Raw genomic sequence first — 19,113 nt, 5'->3', positions numbered from 1 at the left:
AATCTTGGCCTGTGATGCACAAAGGTGTGAATATCCCAGCTTCTATAGGAAAGCATTTAGCAGTGTGTTTTAGTACTTACCTTTCATATGGACAGAAACAACCAGGTACACTGGATTTGAAACCAACAAATTCAGCTTTTCAGTATTTTAGGTGGCATTTTTTAAAGTGTAAAACTAATCCTTTGTTCTTTATAGTACTGCTGTTTGGTTTTAGAAATTGGATGGAAGTGATATGGATGAGCACAGCTTCCATCGTGGCCAATGTCAAATTAATAAGATAAAGACTTAGTTGCAGGTCTAAGATAATGTTGATACATATAGTAATTTGACTTTCCTGATAACTCAGGCTGGTGATTATAAAGGCTGTGCTTGAGGTTCTGATTCTAATCTTTAAACCTTTGAAAGCACAGCTACCTGAGAAGACCCTCTGTCTCTGCAAATAGTTAAGCAGAGGGAAACCCATAGGCCTAGGCTGAAACATTTGGAGACTGGGGTAGAACATTCTTGAGGAAGGGCCCTTAGCGATAGAACCGTATGCCTCCCGAGAGCAGGTTCATCCCAAATTCCTCATCTTTTGGATGCAATGTAAAACTTTGCGCAGGCCTTCCCTAAGCAGACAACGATGATTGCAGAATAACCTTTCAGTGTCTTTTCTGAAAGGCAACGAACTGGGAACAAGCCTACAGTAGAAAGAGGCATAGAGAGGAGCTGAGTGATCTGGCCCTGTTTCAGCTCTTTCTGATGTTCTGGTGCCCAGATATTGTGATTATGGACATGTTAGAAATAGGTGAACTAAGTTTAATTAGCATTACATGGATTTGCTAGACTTGTAACTTTTTTAAAGGGCCACCGACTAGTAGTCCCCAAATATGAACTGCTCTGTTTTCTTTAATTTCTGCAAAAATCTGTGTTTGCAAAAAGATTTGTAAATCTCTGTGTGTAGAATCCAAACAAATGTCTCAGTGTGCATTACCCAGATCTGCTGCAGGGTTCAGACTGCTGCTTGGTGGTATATGGAGTCTCATTTAGTTGGGAGCCCTGCCTCAATTTCTATATTATTTAAGTTTTATTTACAACAAATATGATTCTAGCAAGACAACTTGCTGGAATAGAAACTGACCAAGTGCTCAGAGTCCACAGCAATGGTCGGAAAGCTGGAGCCTACATGGTTCCCTGTTCTACAGCTGATAATTCCAGAGACGCCTGGCTACTTTTCGATTGTGGGCGGAGTTAGAAATTGTGGGCGGGGCTTAAGTGCACCTGGACTCTCCTCCGAAAATGCCAGAGGAGCCTCTACTAACAGTGTGAATGTCTCATTCTGTTACACGCCAAAGAGATTATCACCAGCCACACTGCGTTATAAATATTTATGATGAAAGTGCTTAGTGTAACTGCTACAGCTTGGGGCTAATGCGTTAGTGAGTGTTACATATTCGGAAACGCGGCCTTTGCGAGGGTCTGATGTCTATTGGAAATGGGCTTTGTCTCTCTCGGTTTTATCTTATTATTTTATGTTTGGTGTCCCTGAAAGCCGCATAGCACATCAGAATGATTTCCGAGTCTGCCCCTACTTTGTTGGGCATGGAATAGGATCTTACTTCCATGGACACCCTGAAGTTTGGCATCACGGTAAGAAAGTCCATTGTGAAAGCTACGTGGGAATCTTACTGATGTGTTTTACCCCAGCTGCAAAAACCGAGCCCCCTGCCCAGGGGTCATTGCAGTTTCCCAGTCCTGAGCCAGCAGTAGCTCCTCTTCCCTGGGAATATAGCCACCCTCCTTATTAGTTACTGGACGAGATGGCTGCCGGAGTCCCAGGCTGGCGGGATTGGAAGGCACTGGGATTACTTGTTTGGGAAAAAAGTTACAATGAATAAAAAGAAAACCCCGCTGCATCCGTATCCCAGCAGGGTCTCAGGCTGGTTTCTCTTCCCCCTTTCCAAACCGCGGACTGTTGCTGTTAAGCTTCATTCCATCCCCCCAGTGCTGACAGCTGATGCGGCGGCGTCTACCTCTTCGGTGAGTCCTAGACTGCGCGGCCCAGCCTGTAGCCACGTCCTCCTGTGCGCTGCCTTGGCACCCCGGCAGCCCTGCTGGGCGCGCCCACTGGCCTGGCCGCGTCGCTGTCGGACAGGTCCCTACGCCCTTCGGAGTCAATGGACAATGGTTTTGCTGTTGAGTTCGCCAGGAGCAGAATCGGGCCCAGACTCTGCGCTTCCTATGGGCTGGGGGCGCGTTAGTGATCAGCGCTGACTGCTCAGCCTCGGCCCTTCCCTCACACCTTCCTCCCACGGCCAGCCTCTGGGCCGGCCTCACAGCGTGCCGGGCGGCCCTAGCGCCTCATGGCCAGAGATGCTTCGGGACGCTGAGCCGGGCCAGGCTGAAGACACACAATGCTCTGCAAGGCCTTCCAATGTAGTTTGCAAACTATTTCGAAGGCCACTTTCAGCCTTCCAGAAAATCCCAGCGGAAGCTCAGTATCTCTGAATAGGAGTAAACTACTTCCCCCTCTGCCAGGCGTTCCTTGGCGATAGGGTGACCAGATGTCCGGATTTTATAGGGACAGTCCCAATTTTGGGGTCCTATTACCTCCTCCCCCTCCTGATTGGTCACATTTGCTGTCTGGTCACCCTACTTGGCGATATCCCCCCTTGCAGCGAAGGCTCTCTGAGGAGGACACTCATAAGGTGTTACTTGCTGCATGTTTAGAGGAGATCTAAATAATATCTAAGATCACAGTAGACGGCAGACTGGAAAGCAGGGCCTGGGCCGTGCTCTCCCCTGAAGCAGACATTTGAAACACCATCCCTAGATGACGACATATCCTATGCCAGAAATATTTGTTAATGTCTGGATTTTGTTTTGCAACAAAAAGCCTCCATTACAAGCATAAGAATCGGCTAAACTTTTCTGTTTGACAAAATGCAACTTTACCTGCAGGCTTTTCCCTTGTTTTAGTCAGTTTTGTTCTTCGGGAACAACAGATAACTGGTTTAAAGCCGGAAAGACTAGCGATAATAGGAATACAGTCCCTATTTCATTCGTTTTCTTCAGGGATAGTCATAGGCTGATCGAAACTGAAAAGTTTATTGCAAAACAAACAAACAAATTAGTGAACTGATTAAATTTTAAAATTCTGTAATTTCCTTAGAAGTGAGCCGGACCTCGGAATAGTTTTCATCTATGCTTAAGAGAGTGATCTTGCAGATCTTATACCTGGTTTGCTTTGCTTTGAGTTTGGGAAGATTACTTTAAACGTTTTCCTTGGATGTTTGAAGGGAATTACCTTACATGGTACCTGCGGGACAAAAAAGGGATTTTTAAAAGCAAGTGTTGGTTACATTTACTTTAAAAACAAAACAAAACCCACCCACCATAAAAAGCATTTTTGTTTTCTTTTGTAGACAACGACAGTGATTTGTTAATGGCAGAGGGAATGGCGTTTACAATAGGTTAGTAACTGTTGTGAATGTTTTTCTTTTGCTTCCTTTTTCAAAACCACATCCCTGCCTTTCCTTTCTTTGACTATCTACTCTTCAGATTTGGGGATTTCGATTAGGCTAACCCCATGGGAAGCAGATTGAAAATATCCTTTACATTTTAATTTGTGAAATAATTCGTGGAAATAGTTGCCAAGTGATACGATCTGGGAGAGGAAAATCCTCCATAAAATCTTATTAAATAACAGATTTGATCCATATTTTTGTAGTGGAGAGACTTATCCAGCACATTTGGGAGCTGCTTTTGCAGAAGTAGTACAACCTAATTCTGTCAGCAAAGCAATGTTTTTAACACCAAGCTATCTGGTGACTATTATGTCATTTGCTTCATGACAGGAGCTGTTATGTGGTTTTTGATGTATTACATCCTAGCTAACCAGTCAGAATCCTTTCCCTGGAAGGGTGAATGTCTAAATACCAATCATAGAAAGCTTAAGGGGGGAAAAAAGCCCTCTTCTCACTGTGTGCCTAAATGGCGCAGCAATTAGAGGGAAATAAGAAAATTGTTGTTTTGCTGATTTAATGAACATTTTAAGCCAGTTTTAAAATTTTTGAATTTTTAAAAACAATCTGCTGTTTTTAAGAGTGGTTGGTGCTTTGGTTATTATCCACGGGGTCTTAATTAAAGCTTGATTAAAATGCCCTTCTTTAGTCTTTCACGAAAAAAATAAATGAGTAACGTCATACCTCAGAGTTTCCTCTTCCTCCTCTTAGTTCTTATGTTAGCGTAGCAATACAATGTAAAACCTCTACCTTTGGGGACCCTTTCTTTTCAGAAACAGGATAACGATGTGTTGTGGCCAGTTTAGAAAACGTTTTTTCCCCGCTGTTACAGAGCCAATAATAATGGAAGGATCGCCTGAATTTAAGACCCTAGAGGATAAATGGACTGCAGTTTCTGTAGACAATAAAAGGTGCCTGAATTTACTTCTTATATATTTTAAACTGTGGAATTGATCACTGACGGCCGGACGGAATGGGTGAGTTTCATAGGCTCTGCTAGCCACCTTGGCCCCCTAATTATTGCTAAATATGTATTTCAGATCAGCCCAGTTTGAGCATACCATTGTAATTACCTCGGGAGGAGCAGAAATCCTTACAAAAGTGTTGGAAGAACCTTAAGGATGGATCAAGAAGTGGCTGAACTTACTGTGCTCCTGGAATGTCTATCAGCTTTACCAGCACAGATGAGGTTTCTGGAACTTTTACGGGGAATAGGTGCTGTGGCTCCTTAGAGGAAATGGATTGGACAGCTTTTAGGGCACAATGTGAGTGAGGGACACACACTGCGGATTATTGCCTGATAAGTATTTAATAAAAACCAGTTGATTTGTGTAAATCTTGAAGCTACCGTGCACACTCTAAAAGCAAGAGTTTGAGTTCTTAATTATGAAGGGCTGGAGGCAGGGGGCAGATACACAAAGCTATTACTCCTTCTTCCAGATGCTTACACTGGACAAACACGTATCGGATGATACTTAGTAAATGCAAATGAGAAGACAGAGTTTCTTAGTATATCTGAACTGTGGAGAGCTATGGAACAATTTGCCTTCGTTGTGATTAGCACACTGCTCTTTCCCAAGCTTGTGATCTACGCTAGTAGGAAAACTAAATAAATTCATTCAAATACTTAATTTCCGAAATGTGGCGTTTGTGCTCTCAAACCCAGAGATCGTATTCCTCCTGCGGGCCTGCCCACCAGCGGCCCTCTGGGCTCAGGTATTTTGGTTTTTTTTCCCTCCACACAAGAAAAAGTGATTACGGGTGAGCTAAAACGCGTCTTTCCCTTGTTAGATCAACCATGGCCCGGACTGTAGAGTTAGCCAGCTTGCCCATGTTATACTGAGCATTCATTTTTCTAAAGATCTCAGCTGCAGTTCGGAGAAACTCATTCCGCATTTTTTTAACGTTTAGCAAAAATGAAGAAGTGGGCTAGACTCCTAGTTACATGACCCCAGCTTCCCCTCAGGTGATTGCTTATCTGGGGAAGTTTGGACTTTTAATAAGAACTGCAACTGTTCTGATCCCATGAATACTGGTAATAGCTAATAGTTAATCCAGCTGCATAACTTCAAGATTAATTGCTAAAATCTGAGGCCGGACCTGTCCTGAAGATTAGGGTTTTGATCTGCCATTAGGTGGCTGCTAATCACCCTGCCCGAATGTGTAAGTGTTTTGAATTTGGTGTTTAAATACACCGGGTGCTGGTGCTGCGCTTGCAGATCCCCAGCCCCGGCACTGCAATGTCAGAGCCAGAAAAGTGGCATTCAAAACTGCCACAAGCCCAATGGCAACTCGGGTCAGTTTTTGTTGCTGACTTACTCGTCAGCAGCAGCACTTGCCTTCCCTTTGCGAACTGCTTCTGTTAGCCTCTTACCAGTCCGGGTGTATTGACTGATGCGGAGGGGTGTCAAGTTAACCGAATTCTACTAGATTTACTCCGTTGTCGTTTGTTTTTTAAAAATCTGTCAACTCTGGTCGTTTCTTACAGCGCTTTTGGCAATGCACAATTCGTACTCCTGGAGCCTTGTAAAGGGGTCTTTTTAGGCATGCAACGTGACATCTTAGGCACTGCATAGTCGTTCTTTAGTTTAATTTAGAAGACAGCTGGCCCTTCAAACCTGTACAATAAATGATGAATCAAACAACTTTACTAATACCCAGAAAGTTAAATAGTCATTGATCCCAGGAAGACGTAAAATCCATAATACAGTGTGTTTGGGAAATAGATTTTGTTTCCTGAAGACGAAGTTTGGGCTACCAGTACCTGTGTTTAGAAAAACGCTTTGCTATTTTGCCCTGTTGAAAGGTTTAATCCCTACAAAAAGTAACGACTGTTTAGAAACGAAATCAAAATAATACACCCCCCCCCAAAAAAAATCCCACTGACTTCTGGGTGCGTCAGGGATGTTGAATCGGCCTCAAATGTTAAAGTAGAAAGGTGGGACAATAAAATACCTCACCACTTCCCCGTTATATGTGTCCTTCCAATTATTACTCGATCAGTTTGGTCATCTCGTTTCTTATTCTTCACCAGCAGTTGGGTTGTAAATATGAAATCAGTCACTTCTATGGCCTGGACTATTCATCGAGAACGGTAATATTTCAGCCTCACAGATGAGCTATTCAACAGCGACAGGCAACGGACTTTAGTTTGACAACAACACAATTAGCGATTTACAGAAATGTCTGGTGATAAAGGTGAGCAGCAGCGTTCTGCATAGCTCTGTGGGTGAACTACACGAACGATACACTATAGGGAGATAGAGAGACCATTTCGATGTGATCAAATGCTCAATCAAAGAGTGATTTCTACCCTCAAAGTGTAATCGGATTGATAGCAATTAGTCCAGCATCTTGTTTTAGTCTCTGCTTACTCTGAGGTTTTCCCAAGTATACATTTATTAGGACTGCAGGATTTTACCCACTGCTGTGGTAACAAGCTGTTTGCTTAGCAATTACACCAAGGTGGTGGTATTTAGGGTACACATTTATAATCCTAATTATAAAGGTGACTGCTAAAGTAAAAACGTTTCGGCTGTATGGGAAACCAACTCGTTTTTAAAATACTTCACGCAGGTTATGTTTCAGGCAGACATTATGAATGAGGCTTAGAAGGATTTAATTATTTTTCCCCTGTTGATTTGCCAGCACCAAACTTTTCCCAGCTTGAGGATAGGCTTCACAATGTATCTGGATGCCATCACACAACTTTAGCTAGGGCTGTCCCGCTTCTCCCCAGTGACTTCCACACAAGTCAATATTTGTGAGTCTGCATGGAAGAGCATCTCGCTAGTCTGTGTTCAGAACCACGCAAATAGACAGGCTCTCTGGGAACAAGTGTTATGTACAATTACAGTGGGCTTTTGTGTCCCATACTTCTAAGGGGATAAAACCGAGCACAGTACTGTTGAGAATCATAACAGTCTTTTTCACTAAGAGAGGATTTAGACACATGCACACACAAAACACCACACCCAGTAAATAGGAGAAAAAGCTAAGCGTTTTCAGCCTGGGCTTTCCTCTCTTGTGGGACACGCAGCTATCAAAGCCCAATGTCCACATTCTGAGCTCATTTACGTAGAGCACGTTTAACAGAAGGGGGCAGATGAAGATCCCTTACACCACTGTGGATCCAGAATAAAGAAAGTGAAGACAATTGAATTACTCCGAATGTCCGCCGGCGTAACCGAGATCAGAATCTGATGCCCATGTACACAGAGTGGAGTCCACCCCTCCTATGTTCCAGATGTGAATACACCCATGCACGGCATTTCTCTAGCAATGAACATCCTCAACTGCACACTCTTGTTGCTTAGTAGTTGACATATCTGCAGCTGTCTGGAATCATTTACTCAGTCTGGCTAGCCAGTTCCCTTCAGTTTGACTACAGACATTACTTCATTATTGCTTATTAATCACACCTCTCCTAGATCTCTCACAACGGTCACCATCCCCTCTCTGTCCAAGAACCCAAACCCGCCTCGAAAGATCACTTACATAGCCAGGGCTGAAAAGATGAGCACGGGGGAGAGAGCTGATTGCCAAAGGAGTCCATGTGGGGATACACCATTGCCCCGTCTTCCCGCACCAATCCGCAGCTACTTTATGAAAATGAACTTTACGCATCGCAAACAAAAAGGATATAAAACAGGCTCTAGGAAATGAGCAATTAAAACCGACAGAGCCACTAAAGCAAAAAAGAGCAGAGAGGCTTAGACTTGTCAGCTTGCACGCTCATTAGCTGGTTGCTTCAAACATCACCACTGCCTGAAGAGTTTACACGTCTAATAAACGCCGGCAAAGGTATCTGGTTGTATCTGGGGGCTTAGCTGAGTCCCAGCTACGCTTCCTGCCATATTTGTGCCCACATCAGATACCCCGAGCGAGAAATATCGTGAGCAGACGCAGGAGCTCAGGGAAGAGAAGCCTCCGCTAATATCTGTAACGACATCAGCAATGTGATTTGTTTTGAATGTTCATTTTTATTGGAGTGCTCCCTTTGCCAAAATGTGCTTGATGACATAGATCTGGTTCTGTGATAACTGCGCACCCTAGACAATCTAGGTGTAAACGAGAAAGTTCAGCTCAGGCCAGATCAAATCCCAGGCTGTTTAATGCTGAAAGGCTGCATGTTGCTATTAGTGTTAAATATATGGCTAATTATGCGTATGAAAATTAAACATCAGTGTTATGCTAATGGGGCCGCCTTCAGCTGTGGATCAGAGCACTTGAGACTAGCATTTAATCAAATGAATCAGTAACTAATACATCTGCACGTGTGAACTTTCACAAGATCGTTTTCCTGTTACAGCCACACACCACTAAATTATGAAAGAAATAATTATCAACACTTTCTAATTGTCTAACAAAGTAATCTGGGATTCAGCGCAGGCTTTCTGTGCAGGATCTCCAAAGTCCCACCTTGTCACCAGGCACGTACACGGAAGTTTTCATCCCAGGTTTCAATGCATAATGAGATACTTTAAGGAGGAAAAAAACGGAAAAGGTCCAGCTCAGGTGATAGCAAAAACCGAGCAATAATTTATGAGATGGTATAAATCAGTGTGGCGGATATTAGTGATATTTGTGTGTGGGCACAGAATGCAGGCATGCATGTGTGTAACACTGTGCCTATGGATATGCGACTGTGTGTGTATCCATTCATATATATATATACTCACACAAACACCAACAGTATGCTAACTGCAGCTTAGATCACACAATTATTTATAGGTACTAGCTCCTTCACGCTGAAGCAGAAATCAGTGGGTGGCAAGAGGCCTTTAACAAGATCCATCGGATCTGGGCTTGCTGGGAGGAGACAGGCAGGGCCACCTTTCCCCGAGCCCGTCACCCCGTGTGTTTCAGGAAGGACTGGGACTGTCCTGCCCGAGGAGCAGAGCAGCAGAGGTTGGTGTAATAACCCTCAGGGCCTCGTGCAGGGAAGGGGGAGGAGGGAGAGATCTGTGGGGAGTTGCTGTGTCTCCTGTGCTCCTTCCTTGCCTGGCTGCCTCCTTTGCTGATTCTCTGCAGCTAAAGCAGACGAGACGCTTCCGCGCTTGTTTACTAATAGGCTCTGGACGCAGCAATCACAGCGTGTCCGGGCTGGGGAGTGGGCTCGGGGGGTGCGGGTGCACTGGGGTCTCCCGGGAGGACGTGAAGCCCCCTGGCTCGCAGGCTCATCGCCTGGAGTAACTTTGGGCCGCCCTCCCCTGGCTTGTAAGTCTCTCTCGCCGCCTTCATTGTGTTCTCCGGCGTTGTCTGTTCCAGATGATCACAAACGGGGGACGGGGCACTCTCCGCTCACCAAGTCCGGCTCGTCTCACTCACTAGGGTCCGGGCGAGCCCCAAGCGCCTTTGACCAATCCAAAGCGATTATGCAAGACGGAGGACCAATCAGCTCCGCCAGCTCATGAATATTCATAGACTTGGCTGAGTCAAAGCTTTTAGGCGAGTTTGTGTAGATCCACGGCATCATGCTTAGACTTTTCAAAGAGACAAACTCCATTTTCTTATGAATGGAAAGTGAAAAGCCCAGTTCCGCTTAAATTGGGTTCTTTCCTGTCCTGAGAAACACAACAGACCCCAAAAAGGCACGCTGAAGAGAGAACACACACACAGACCAAGCGACAAGAAATGACCATGACTACCATGCCAGAGAGTCTTAATAGCCCTGTCTCAGGGAAGGCTGTCTTTATGGAGTTTGGGCCACCCAGCCAGCAAATGTCTCCTTCTCCCATGTCCCACGGACACTATTCCATGCACTGTTTACACTCAGCTGGCCACTCTCAGCCTGACAGCTCGTACAGCACAGCTTCGTCCTTCTCCAGACCGCTGGGCTACCCCTATGTCAACTCGGTCAGCAGCCACTCGTCTAACCCCTACATCAGTTCAGTGCAATCCTACCCCAACAGCTCCAGCCTGACTCAGACCCGGTTAGAGGAGACAGGTAGGTGCACTTGGCTTTGGGGAGGGGTGAGGAGTGGGGGGAGGGGAAGGAGGGCGGGAGGCTGCTTGTATCAAAATATATCTATAAAAATAAAATAAAAATAATTAGTCAGAAAAGGCTGAGGCTCAGCGAGGATCAGTACACAGAGCACACAATGCCCGGCTGGAAAAAAATCAACCCAGATGTGCACGTATTAGTCTTCGTAATTATTTATTGCGTAGCGCTATAAACAATGTATGCAATTAAGGGTAATTAAACCTAAACTGCAGCCTGTAAAAATAGCAAACTTTCTCTGGGAAGGAGCCTGGACTGCCATAATCGCCTGGAGCCTTTGTTAGCTCGACTTGGTCTTCACTTTTCTTTTCTTCCTTCTCATTATTGTTATTGTTGGTGCTGCTTCTGTTGTTACTCCTATTTATTGTGCGTCGTTTGTGGTTGTAGGGGCCGACTCGGAGAAAAGCACGGTGGTAGAAGGAGGGGAAGTTCGCTTTAATGGGAAAGGGAAAAAAATCCGCAAGCCCCGGACTATTTATTCCAGTTTGCAGTTGCAGGCTTTGAACAGGAGATTCCAGCAAACTCAGTACTTGGCTCTGCCCGAGAGAGCCGAGCTCGCCGCCTCACTGGGACTCACCCAGACACAGGTACAGCAGCCGCTGCTCCGTCCTCCCCTTCACACAGCCCGTCTCATCGCTTTGCTTTTTCCTCTTCCCCCCTCTGTCTCCCTTGCACCGAGGGCCCTGCCCTGGACCGTGAGCCGCCTTAGTCCGGCTTGTGGAAAGCCTGTGCCCAGGTTCTGTCTGGGGGCTCTGGGGCCAGGCATGGCCGGACTGCTGGAACGATAGAGCTAATAGCTCAGCCTTCCACACCCCAGATCTACCGGCATCGCCCTCCGCTTCCTCCCCGCCAGCCTCCGGCCTGCGTTTATTTGTGTGTTCATTGCACAGGCTTCGCCACGGCGTTTCTAAATTGATCCTCGAGGCATTTTTGAAACGGGATACACGAAGTTTCGCGTAGCTGAGGGTAGGTTTTGCCAGCTGTGGGCGCCTGGCAGTGTGGGGTCGGTTCAGTGTTAGCTTCACTAGGCTAGTTTGGAGGAATAACAGTAAAGCAAAGTTGCCCGCTCCGGGAGAAGAGATCGAACAAAACAAAATTCGGTTTCACCCTCCCCGCTAGCAAAGGCAGGAGAAAGGAAACCCTGGAAATGAGCCTGCTTGGAATGAACACTCGCCCGGACGAGACCGAGACCAGGAGACTCGAGTTCATTTCCAAAGGGGACGATTTGTGTATTGATTGTGTTACTGTTCCAAGCCCATGTTTAAACTGTAACTCCGGTGTAGGTTGCTGCCCACGTGCGCCCATTTTCTGGGAGGGGAAAGGGGGAAATGGGCGCTGCTAATGCCTAAATCTTCGCTTTGACAGCAAAATGCCGTGAGAGTGTGAACAGATTTCCTGCTGAAAGGCAGTTTGATTGGAAATTTCAAAGCCTGATCCCGGCCGTCCTAGGCGAGTGTATTTCAGTCCTTTGGCCAGGTATTGGGGTGTATTGGTATCAGTCGGAGATTAGGAATCAGGGCTAGCTAAGAACTTTCCATTATTCTGCCGTAGAGGCGCTGGCAAGTCTCTGCGCGGAGCACATTGTCTCCAGACTTTTACACAAAGCCCGTTTCCCTCTGTCCTTCTCCCCATTCATAACGTCTTTGTTGTGTTGCAGGTGAAGATCTGGTTCCAGAACAAGCGATCTAAATTCAAGAAGCTAATGAAGCAGGGAGGGGCAGCTTTGGAAAGCGGCGCTCTGGCGAATGGCAGGGCGCTCTCGGCCAGTTCGCCCCCAGGCCCCCCAGTGTGGAACACCACCTCGTCATCGGGTAAGACCTCCACGGGGACCCCGGGCACTTACATACCCAGCTACACATCGTGGTACCCTTCAGCCCACCAAGAAGCTATGCAGCAACCTCAGCTGATGTGATCACAAACCAGTTTCCCCATTTCAAGCACTATCGGCCCAGACAAATAAATAAATCCAATCAATAAACAGAGGAAAGAAAGAGAGGGGGGAAATAAAAAGAACGAACAACCGAGAAAAGGGTCTCTTGTCCATAGAGCCATTAACACTGCACCCTAGCGTGGTGCAGACAAGCACAGATGTGATGCGAGGCTGGTTCCCAACTGCTGACAGCTGACAGAGCAGCCATTAGATCAGCCGGAGAACAGCCTGGGAGCAGAGAGAAAATCCGACCTTCAGCTTTGTGGGACAATCAGAAAAATATGTTTGTAGAGGAAAAAAGCTCTCCTCTGTCCTGTCTGTCTGTCTGTGTCTAGCTGATGAAATGTAGGTCATTTATTTACTACCCCCACTCCTCTTTAACAGCAATGCGAAAACAACCTGTACTATAGCCAGATATTTTTCTTTGCATTTTCCTGTACCCTTCACGACTCGTCTGTGTACATTTTGATTGTTGTTGTTAAAGGGAGAGATGGGGATTTAATTTATTGACAAATTACCACTGTAAGAGTGCTAGAAACACATGGACTATCTGGTTTGCAAAGGGCACTGTTTCAACGCACAGTTTACTTTAAACAAAATAAAACAAAAACAGCAAAAAGAAGGATGTGATTTTTAACTTTTACAATAACTTTTATACTTTGCTGGTGTGGAGAGGTTTGTTCCGAGTGGTCTGCATTTTTCACATCTCTAGTGTTATTTAACAAAGAGAAGAAATACACATTATTTAATATAGAAGTGGAATCACGGCAGCTGTTGATCGCTTTAAGTAATGTAAAGAGACGGAAAGGAAGAAAACAGTTCCCTATACTCAGCAATTGGAAAGAGATGGGAGGGAAGAAGAATCCCAATTGGCTCTAACGTGACACAATGCAGCTTTAAACGAAATCTTGAGGCTTTACCGCAGAATGCCAATCTGAAGTCTACATGCGCTACTGAAGTGCAGGATCTGATCGCTGTACATATTTTATTCTTGATTATTATTATTATTATTATTGTTCTGTAAACATGTTGCACAAATTTAGCCTTTTTTCCGTTCCGTTTTGTGTGGCTGTAAAACATGATGCTTTGTGACCTGAGATCTTGACATTTGACTTGTGAAGTTCGGAAGATGTGATAAACTGAGATCAGTTGTGTCTAGTGTTCTATATGTCAAAGTTTAGTTTTATATTGAGAATGTTAACTTATTGCTTTGTATCTGGGGAAAAAACACAAATCTTTGTACATAAGTTATAAAGTTTCTTTGAGACAGTAAAATTATGGTTTGGAAAAAGAGACGCTGCATGTGTGCTGTTTATCGCCTGCGCATTTTCTCACCTGCAGCTTTTGCAGCAGACTCGAGCACTGGGGATGGGAAAACTGCAATCCGATCTGAAGGGACATTGACATACACTATCAGCTGAGGTTTCACACTCTGTCCTCCGCAAGGGAAAATGCAAGCATCTTTCCAGACTGGGAATTAGGCCTGGGCCAAGCGACCTGCGGCCTCTTCTATAAATCTGAGTGTCGTGGAGATCAATCCACGTGGGAGACTTTCCAGAGAGAGAGATTTTTAACAGGACGAATAAATCAAGAGATCTCATTGACAGATCTATGTAGTACATAAGGGGCTCGCTGTGTTCCACAGATGGGGTGTGAGTGTGTGTATATAAATATACACATGATGTGATATATATGTAAGATCCCATCGGGCATTTCACACAGGCAATATTAAGAATATCCTGCCTTTGGATTTCAAAACGATCCTGTCTGTGGGAGAGGATACAGACAAATCACACTGTGCGGACTTCTTTAGGTTTTATCTTCGCTGCATTGCAACTCGCCAGCAGTCACTGGTTGTTTTGTTGTTGTTTTGTTTTGATAGGGAGAAAAGAGGCCTCTAGAGCTCAGTGGGGAATGTTACTAACATCAGTTTTGGCTACATGTTTATTCTCAATTCTCCGGCCCGAAACTCCTCTTTAATTAAATTCTGCCCCTTCTTGCCCCATCGTCCCCGTGTCTGTTCCGATGCATCCTTTGTCCCGTTCGTTGCAAATGGAGGAGCTGCTGGGTTCCCCTTTCTGCCTCTCTTGGATTAGGAGCAATCTTTTCCCGTAGGCTGAATGGCGGGGAAGCAATGGTGTGTTTTAAGTAAATGGTTAGAAGAAGCAGCAGGTGCTCCAGGAAAAGGCCGCATTTTGGAGGAAAGAAAGTTAAAGTAGAGCTCAGGTTAAAAAAGCGGGGGTGACAAGTTCAAAGAGGCCCGGGCTGGACTCCGGGGTCTGAGCGAGCACCTTGAGTGGCAGCCCCCTCTGGGCTTCAAAAGGAGACCAATGTGCTAGCTGCTCTCTAACCACACAACGTGTGTTTACACCAGGCTTCAAAACCGGAGCGCCGGCCTGGCAGAGGGCTAGCTGCGCCCGAAGCGAGCCGGGGTCCGAGCGGCCTGGGGCCCGGGGCTTCGCTTTCACCTTTCACTGGACGGGCACGTGGTAAGGCGAGGCTGGGAACGTCGGGACATCAGCTGGTACAGAGCGTTCCAGCTCTAGAACCTGGTGCCTCCCTTGCGGGCCAAGCTAGGGGCTGCCGGGCAGGTGGGGGCGGCGTGGGAGCCGCTGTTGCCCGGCTGGAAGGGGGAAAGGCTGAGCGGGGGAGAAAGGGAAATATTCCCTGGAGCCCTTCGGTGTGTGAGTGGACGCGGGAGGCTGGATCGTTTGTTCAAGCGGGTGCCCTGGTTTTGGGTGCCCTACTAAAGCGGGGCACAGGCCTAGTTTTAAAGACCCCAAGCAGAGTTTATCCCGCTACAAATTGTGCACTACAGGCTTTATAGGCTCCGAAAATGCCTCCCCGCGTTATTGGAGCAGAGCTGCAATGCGCATTGCCAGCTTTACCGTTTTTTCTGGGCCGGGGGCAGGCTGGTTTTGTGTGGGGGGGTGTGGTGAGGGGGACAGGCGGGGAGTGGGGGGTCGACGGGTCCGCTACATGGATTTGGCAAGTGATTATTGTGCAGAGGAGCTTTTCCCTTCCTCCGCATGGTGGATCTGAGCAGTTCTGACACGCAGCTTGTGTGGGCCGGTGAAGATTTGCTGTCCCTGAAAACTCACTTGGTCAGGGCAGGAAATGGAGAAGCATGTTTCTGAGCAAGCCGCCAGCAATCACGGGGATGCTCTGAAGGATACAGTTTGCCCTCAAACCCCACAACCTTAAGCAAAACAATCGCCGCAGGAAATCTGCAAGCTAATAAGGCTATCAAATAGATATAAAATAGGGGAGTCCTGTCGCAAATGGAACTCAGTGGAGATGTGGTGGGAAAGGAGCTCGAGCCAGTTACATGGTTCTGCAGTAGCTCACAGTAGCTAGTTTGCAAAATTTAATTTTCTGACTAAGCTATTCTAATAATTTAAAGAGTTATTAAGACCGAGGTTTGGGCTTAGATATGACAACGTATTAAAGTGGCTTTGCAAAGATCAGATGACCACAGCTGTAATTTTGGTTAAAGCTTTATATGTCAAAACAGAATTGTCACATGGTAGATTTGATCTGGGAAGCCGCTGCATCTGCTTTTTATTCCGATTGCAATGTGGGGATTTGCACGCAGTTTCAATACTGGGGGGAATGCCTCCCGGGACGTTGTGTGGAGGAAGGTAATGATAAATTGTATCGATTTTTGTTGTGACACGCACCCATTTTTCAATTCTTGGTGATGAGTGATCAAATGATGCGGTGATGTCTAATGTACGTTCAAAAGATAAGGCACGGGGTTCAGTTACTGGTAAACACAATATTGGAGCAGGAGACTAAAGGGGAGAGATAAGGGAGATCCGGAGCAGGAGACCAAAGGGGGAGATAAGGGAGATCCGCTGCATTTTGAGTTCATAGGGAGTGAAGGATTCTGCGTGGAGAAATACTGGAGAAACACTCTGTATTTCCTGCAATGCCAGCGGCTAAAATGTGAGCACTAAGCAACTAACGGCACCTAGCTGAACAATAATTGTCTGACTCAGCGGCTACATTATTTACAGATAATAATGCAGATCTCACACTCCCCAGCCTAATGCAGTCAGAGACCAAATGCCTTTGACCGAACAGAACGGTGTGGTCAAGCATATTGGAACACTTTAAGATATATTAGCTTCTACTAATTCAATAACGGCTTGCTAACAGTTCAAATAGAGAAATTATTAGTTTTCTCTCAACTAGGCGGTCTTGAGTTAGAGTCTATTGTAATTGTACATTTGAAAATGTTAATCTCAATACAGACCTAATTAATTCTGCCTTGTTGCTGACAAGTAGTTCATCAAATATCTGATTCGAAGATTTTCATAATGAGGATATTAATTAAACTATGAATAATCCAAAGGTGCTTATATTGAAACAATACCTCATTACAATGATTAAATACTGATTTCGAATATTATACCTTTACCAATTGTCACCCTGCAAACACAGCCGTATGGATGGGTCTGTAAATGGCAAAATGCAATTTTGGGACATTTTTTTTTCCTGTCGGAAAAAAATGTGGCCCTCATTTTCAAACACTTCTGAAATAGGCTACACACCGCTTAATGATGATCAAAATGACTCTTTTCTGCTAAAAAAGACCCCAAAGTGTGCGTACAGCTGCAAACCCAAGAGGGTCAGCATCATTTCACTGTATTCTCTTCTTGATTACAAGCCGAGCCCATCAAACACAACATAATTACAGTAATTTCAGGTTTATTTATTCTAATGCAGTTTCCCCATCTCTCTGGTAATTATGAGCAATTTTTTCGCCCAGGGAATCTTTTTGCATTAACAAAAGAGATAACGCACTGGAAGCCAAATTTGCTGTGCATTGAGAAAAGGGAAGGAAAAAAAAATAAAATAGGTGTGAGCTGCCATCTCTGCAATTCTCCTATATTGGAGCTCTGCAAATTGCTTGCAGGTGTATGGAGCAAGACTGTCAATAGGAAGGGGCTTCCAAATTAGCAAATGCACAATGTCGAAGTAATGAAGACAGACTTAGCAAAATTGCCAAACAACAGATATCCCTTTAATATCTTCTACCAAAAAGAGAAAGAAAAAATCCTCTGGCGTGTCTTCTAGAAGTCCCTGAATGGCTCTTGTACATGTGTCAGTCTAATTGCAGAGCAGAGCACAGCCTCTGAATCTAGAAATGTTTTAAAAATCAGAGTCCAAACCAGTTTATATGTCTCCCCTCCCCGTGTTAAAAATAAAGCCACAATTCGTCCAGATCAAATATCCTTCCACAGTCCGCTCTCTTCCCCGCAGCTCCCTCACAAGTTTCACAGCAGAGAAAAAGTTTGATTTGTCTTTACCTCCCCCCATATTTATTAATCCGTGAATAATTTTGACGTTTGCGAAAAATCACCGAAACCAGAAAATACACCTTACATGAACTAAAACATATAAAAGAAGAAACTGTTCAGCTCAGCACCAACTAGAAGAAAAAAGGGTAATCAATAAAACCAGGTTCCTCTTTTGTGCCTTAGGTTCCCCTCTCCTAACAAATTTCCCCACTCTGCAGCCCATCCTCTTTATTAAAACAGGTGGGAGGAAATATCGTCTTTGATCGCACAGGTCAGCAGCCTGCGATCATCACACCGCTGCACGCTTGTTAGCACTTTTCTTATTTCTGATTTATTCCAAAGCAAACACTGAAATCCAGCAGCTCCACAAACACAGTATATTCTGTACACATCCACCAGAGACCCCATGAACAACATCTAGATTCCTCTAACCTCCCCCGCCCCATTGCACTATGAATCTTTAGATATCGAGCATCGAGAGTTTTTCTCCCCTTTTAATAATCCTGACACAACTGACAAGAAGTTTTGATGGAAGAATTAGTTGGTGCATATATAATCACTCCCCCACCCCCCTTACTCCCCGCGCTGGGAAACTTATCGACACAGCGCATTCATCCACCCTTCAGAAAAATGAAACTGTGTTGCCACCCTTACCTTCAGTTTCAATTTCAGTTAATCTGGACACAATTCTGTGCTTTACAACAAATCAAAGGATGGAAGGCGGCATTTTGCTAAGTTATAGGAGAAAAAGAATGAGAGAGAGGATGGAGAGGAAGAAAAAAAAAAGAAAAAGAAGAAGCCAAGCACAATAATAATATCCCGAGAGTGCAAATGTGGATTGAAATCCCCCAGAGATGAAGATGCCTCTGAGAGCAGGAGCCTTTTTTGCAGCTCCGCTCTTGCAGAATATGACTGAAATTTTCTGCTATATAGCCTCTGTCTTTATAGCTGATGAAAAAAATTGCAGATTATTAGCATAAATGTTTACTCTTCATTACGCTGATGACATTGTGCACTCGAGATCTTGGTAATCTTTGGGAAAATTATGAGTAATTTTTAAAAATTTTAAAGCAGCAGCAGTTACCATGCAATTCAGGCTAATTCTGCGTAGGCTCCGAACGGATATAATTATCGAGGAGTCAAGATGTTATGCTAAAAACTATGCATTGATATTCCCATTTATTATGTACATACAACTTTGACAATGTTGATGCTTGAAATAGCAGGAAATTGTCTTGCGCAAAAATTACAGTCCATATTAGGACATGTGAAATTGCGAAGAATTATATAGTAATTGCAGGCTTTCAGATGGGAGAGCCAGAATGCTCAAACTAGTGCAAATGTGGATAAAATTACAGATCAGAGCAAAAA

General features: G+C 45.0%; 2 protein-coding genes across 2 annotated transcripts in view; both read left to right on the top strand.

The window, feature by feature from the left end:
- Nucleotides 1-5,134, top strand: part of METAP1D (methionyl aminopeptidase type 1D, mitochondrial) — a 62,604-nt gene extending 57,470 nt beyond the window's left edge. The window contains exons 7-10 of the mRNA XM_032771042.2: nt 1,532-1,629; nt 3,405-3,452; nt 4,336-4,414; nt 4,544-5,134. Coding sequence (XP_032626933.1) covers nt 1,532-1,629; nt 3,405-3,452; nt 4,336-4,414; nt 4,544-4,622 — 304 coding nt within the window. The 3' untranslated portion in view covers nt 4,623-5,134. The remainder of the gene's footprint in view (nt 1-1,531; nt 1,630-3,404; nt 3,453-4,335; nt 4,415-4,543) is intronic.
- A 4,643-nt stretch (nt 5,135-9,777) lies between these two features.
- DLX1 (distal-less homeobox 1) lies at nt 9,778-13,700 on the top strand. The gene is made up of 3 exons (XM_032771045.2): nt 9,778-10,452; nt 10,894-11,093; nt 12,164-13,700. The coding sequence occupies exons 1-3, from the start codon at nt 10,140-10,142 to the stop codon at nt 12,416-12,418; spliced, it is 768 nt and encodes a 255-aa protein (XP_032626936.1). The 5' UTR covers nt 9,778-10,139; the 3' UTR covers nt 12,419-13,700.
- The last annotated feature ends 5,413 nt before the right edge of the window (nt 13,701-19,113 follow it).

This window comes from Chelonoidis abingdonii, chromosome 10, assembly GCF_003597395.2.
Source record: "Chelonoidis abingdonii isolate Lonesome George chromosome 10, CheloAbing_2.0, whole genome shotgun sequence".
Taxonomy (NCBI): Eukaryota; Metazoa; Chordata; order Testudines; family Testudinidae; genus Chelonoidis; species Chelonoidis abingdonii.
This window is presented reverse-complemented; position numbering and strand designations above follow the sequence as displayed.

Bases quoted from the DNA above. Each gene is read 5' to 3' on its own strand.
- DLX1 (XM_032771045.2), top strand. From the start codon at position 10,140: ATGACCATGACTACCATGCCAGAGAGTCTTAATAGCCCTGTCTCAGGG. The intron at 10,453-10,893 runs GTAGGTGCACTT...TTGTGGTTGTAG, and splicing joins GACCCGGTTAGAGGAGACAG to GGGCCGACTCGGAGAAAAGC. The intron at 11,094-12,163 runs GTACAGCAGCCG...GTTGTGTTGCAG, and splicing joins TGGGACTCACCCAGACACAG to GTGAAGATCTGGTTCCAGAA.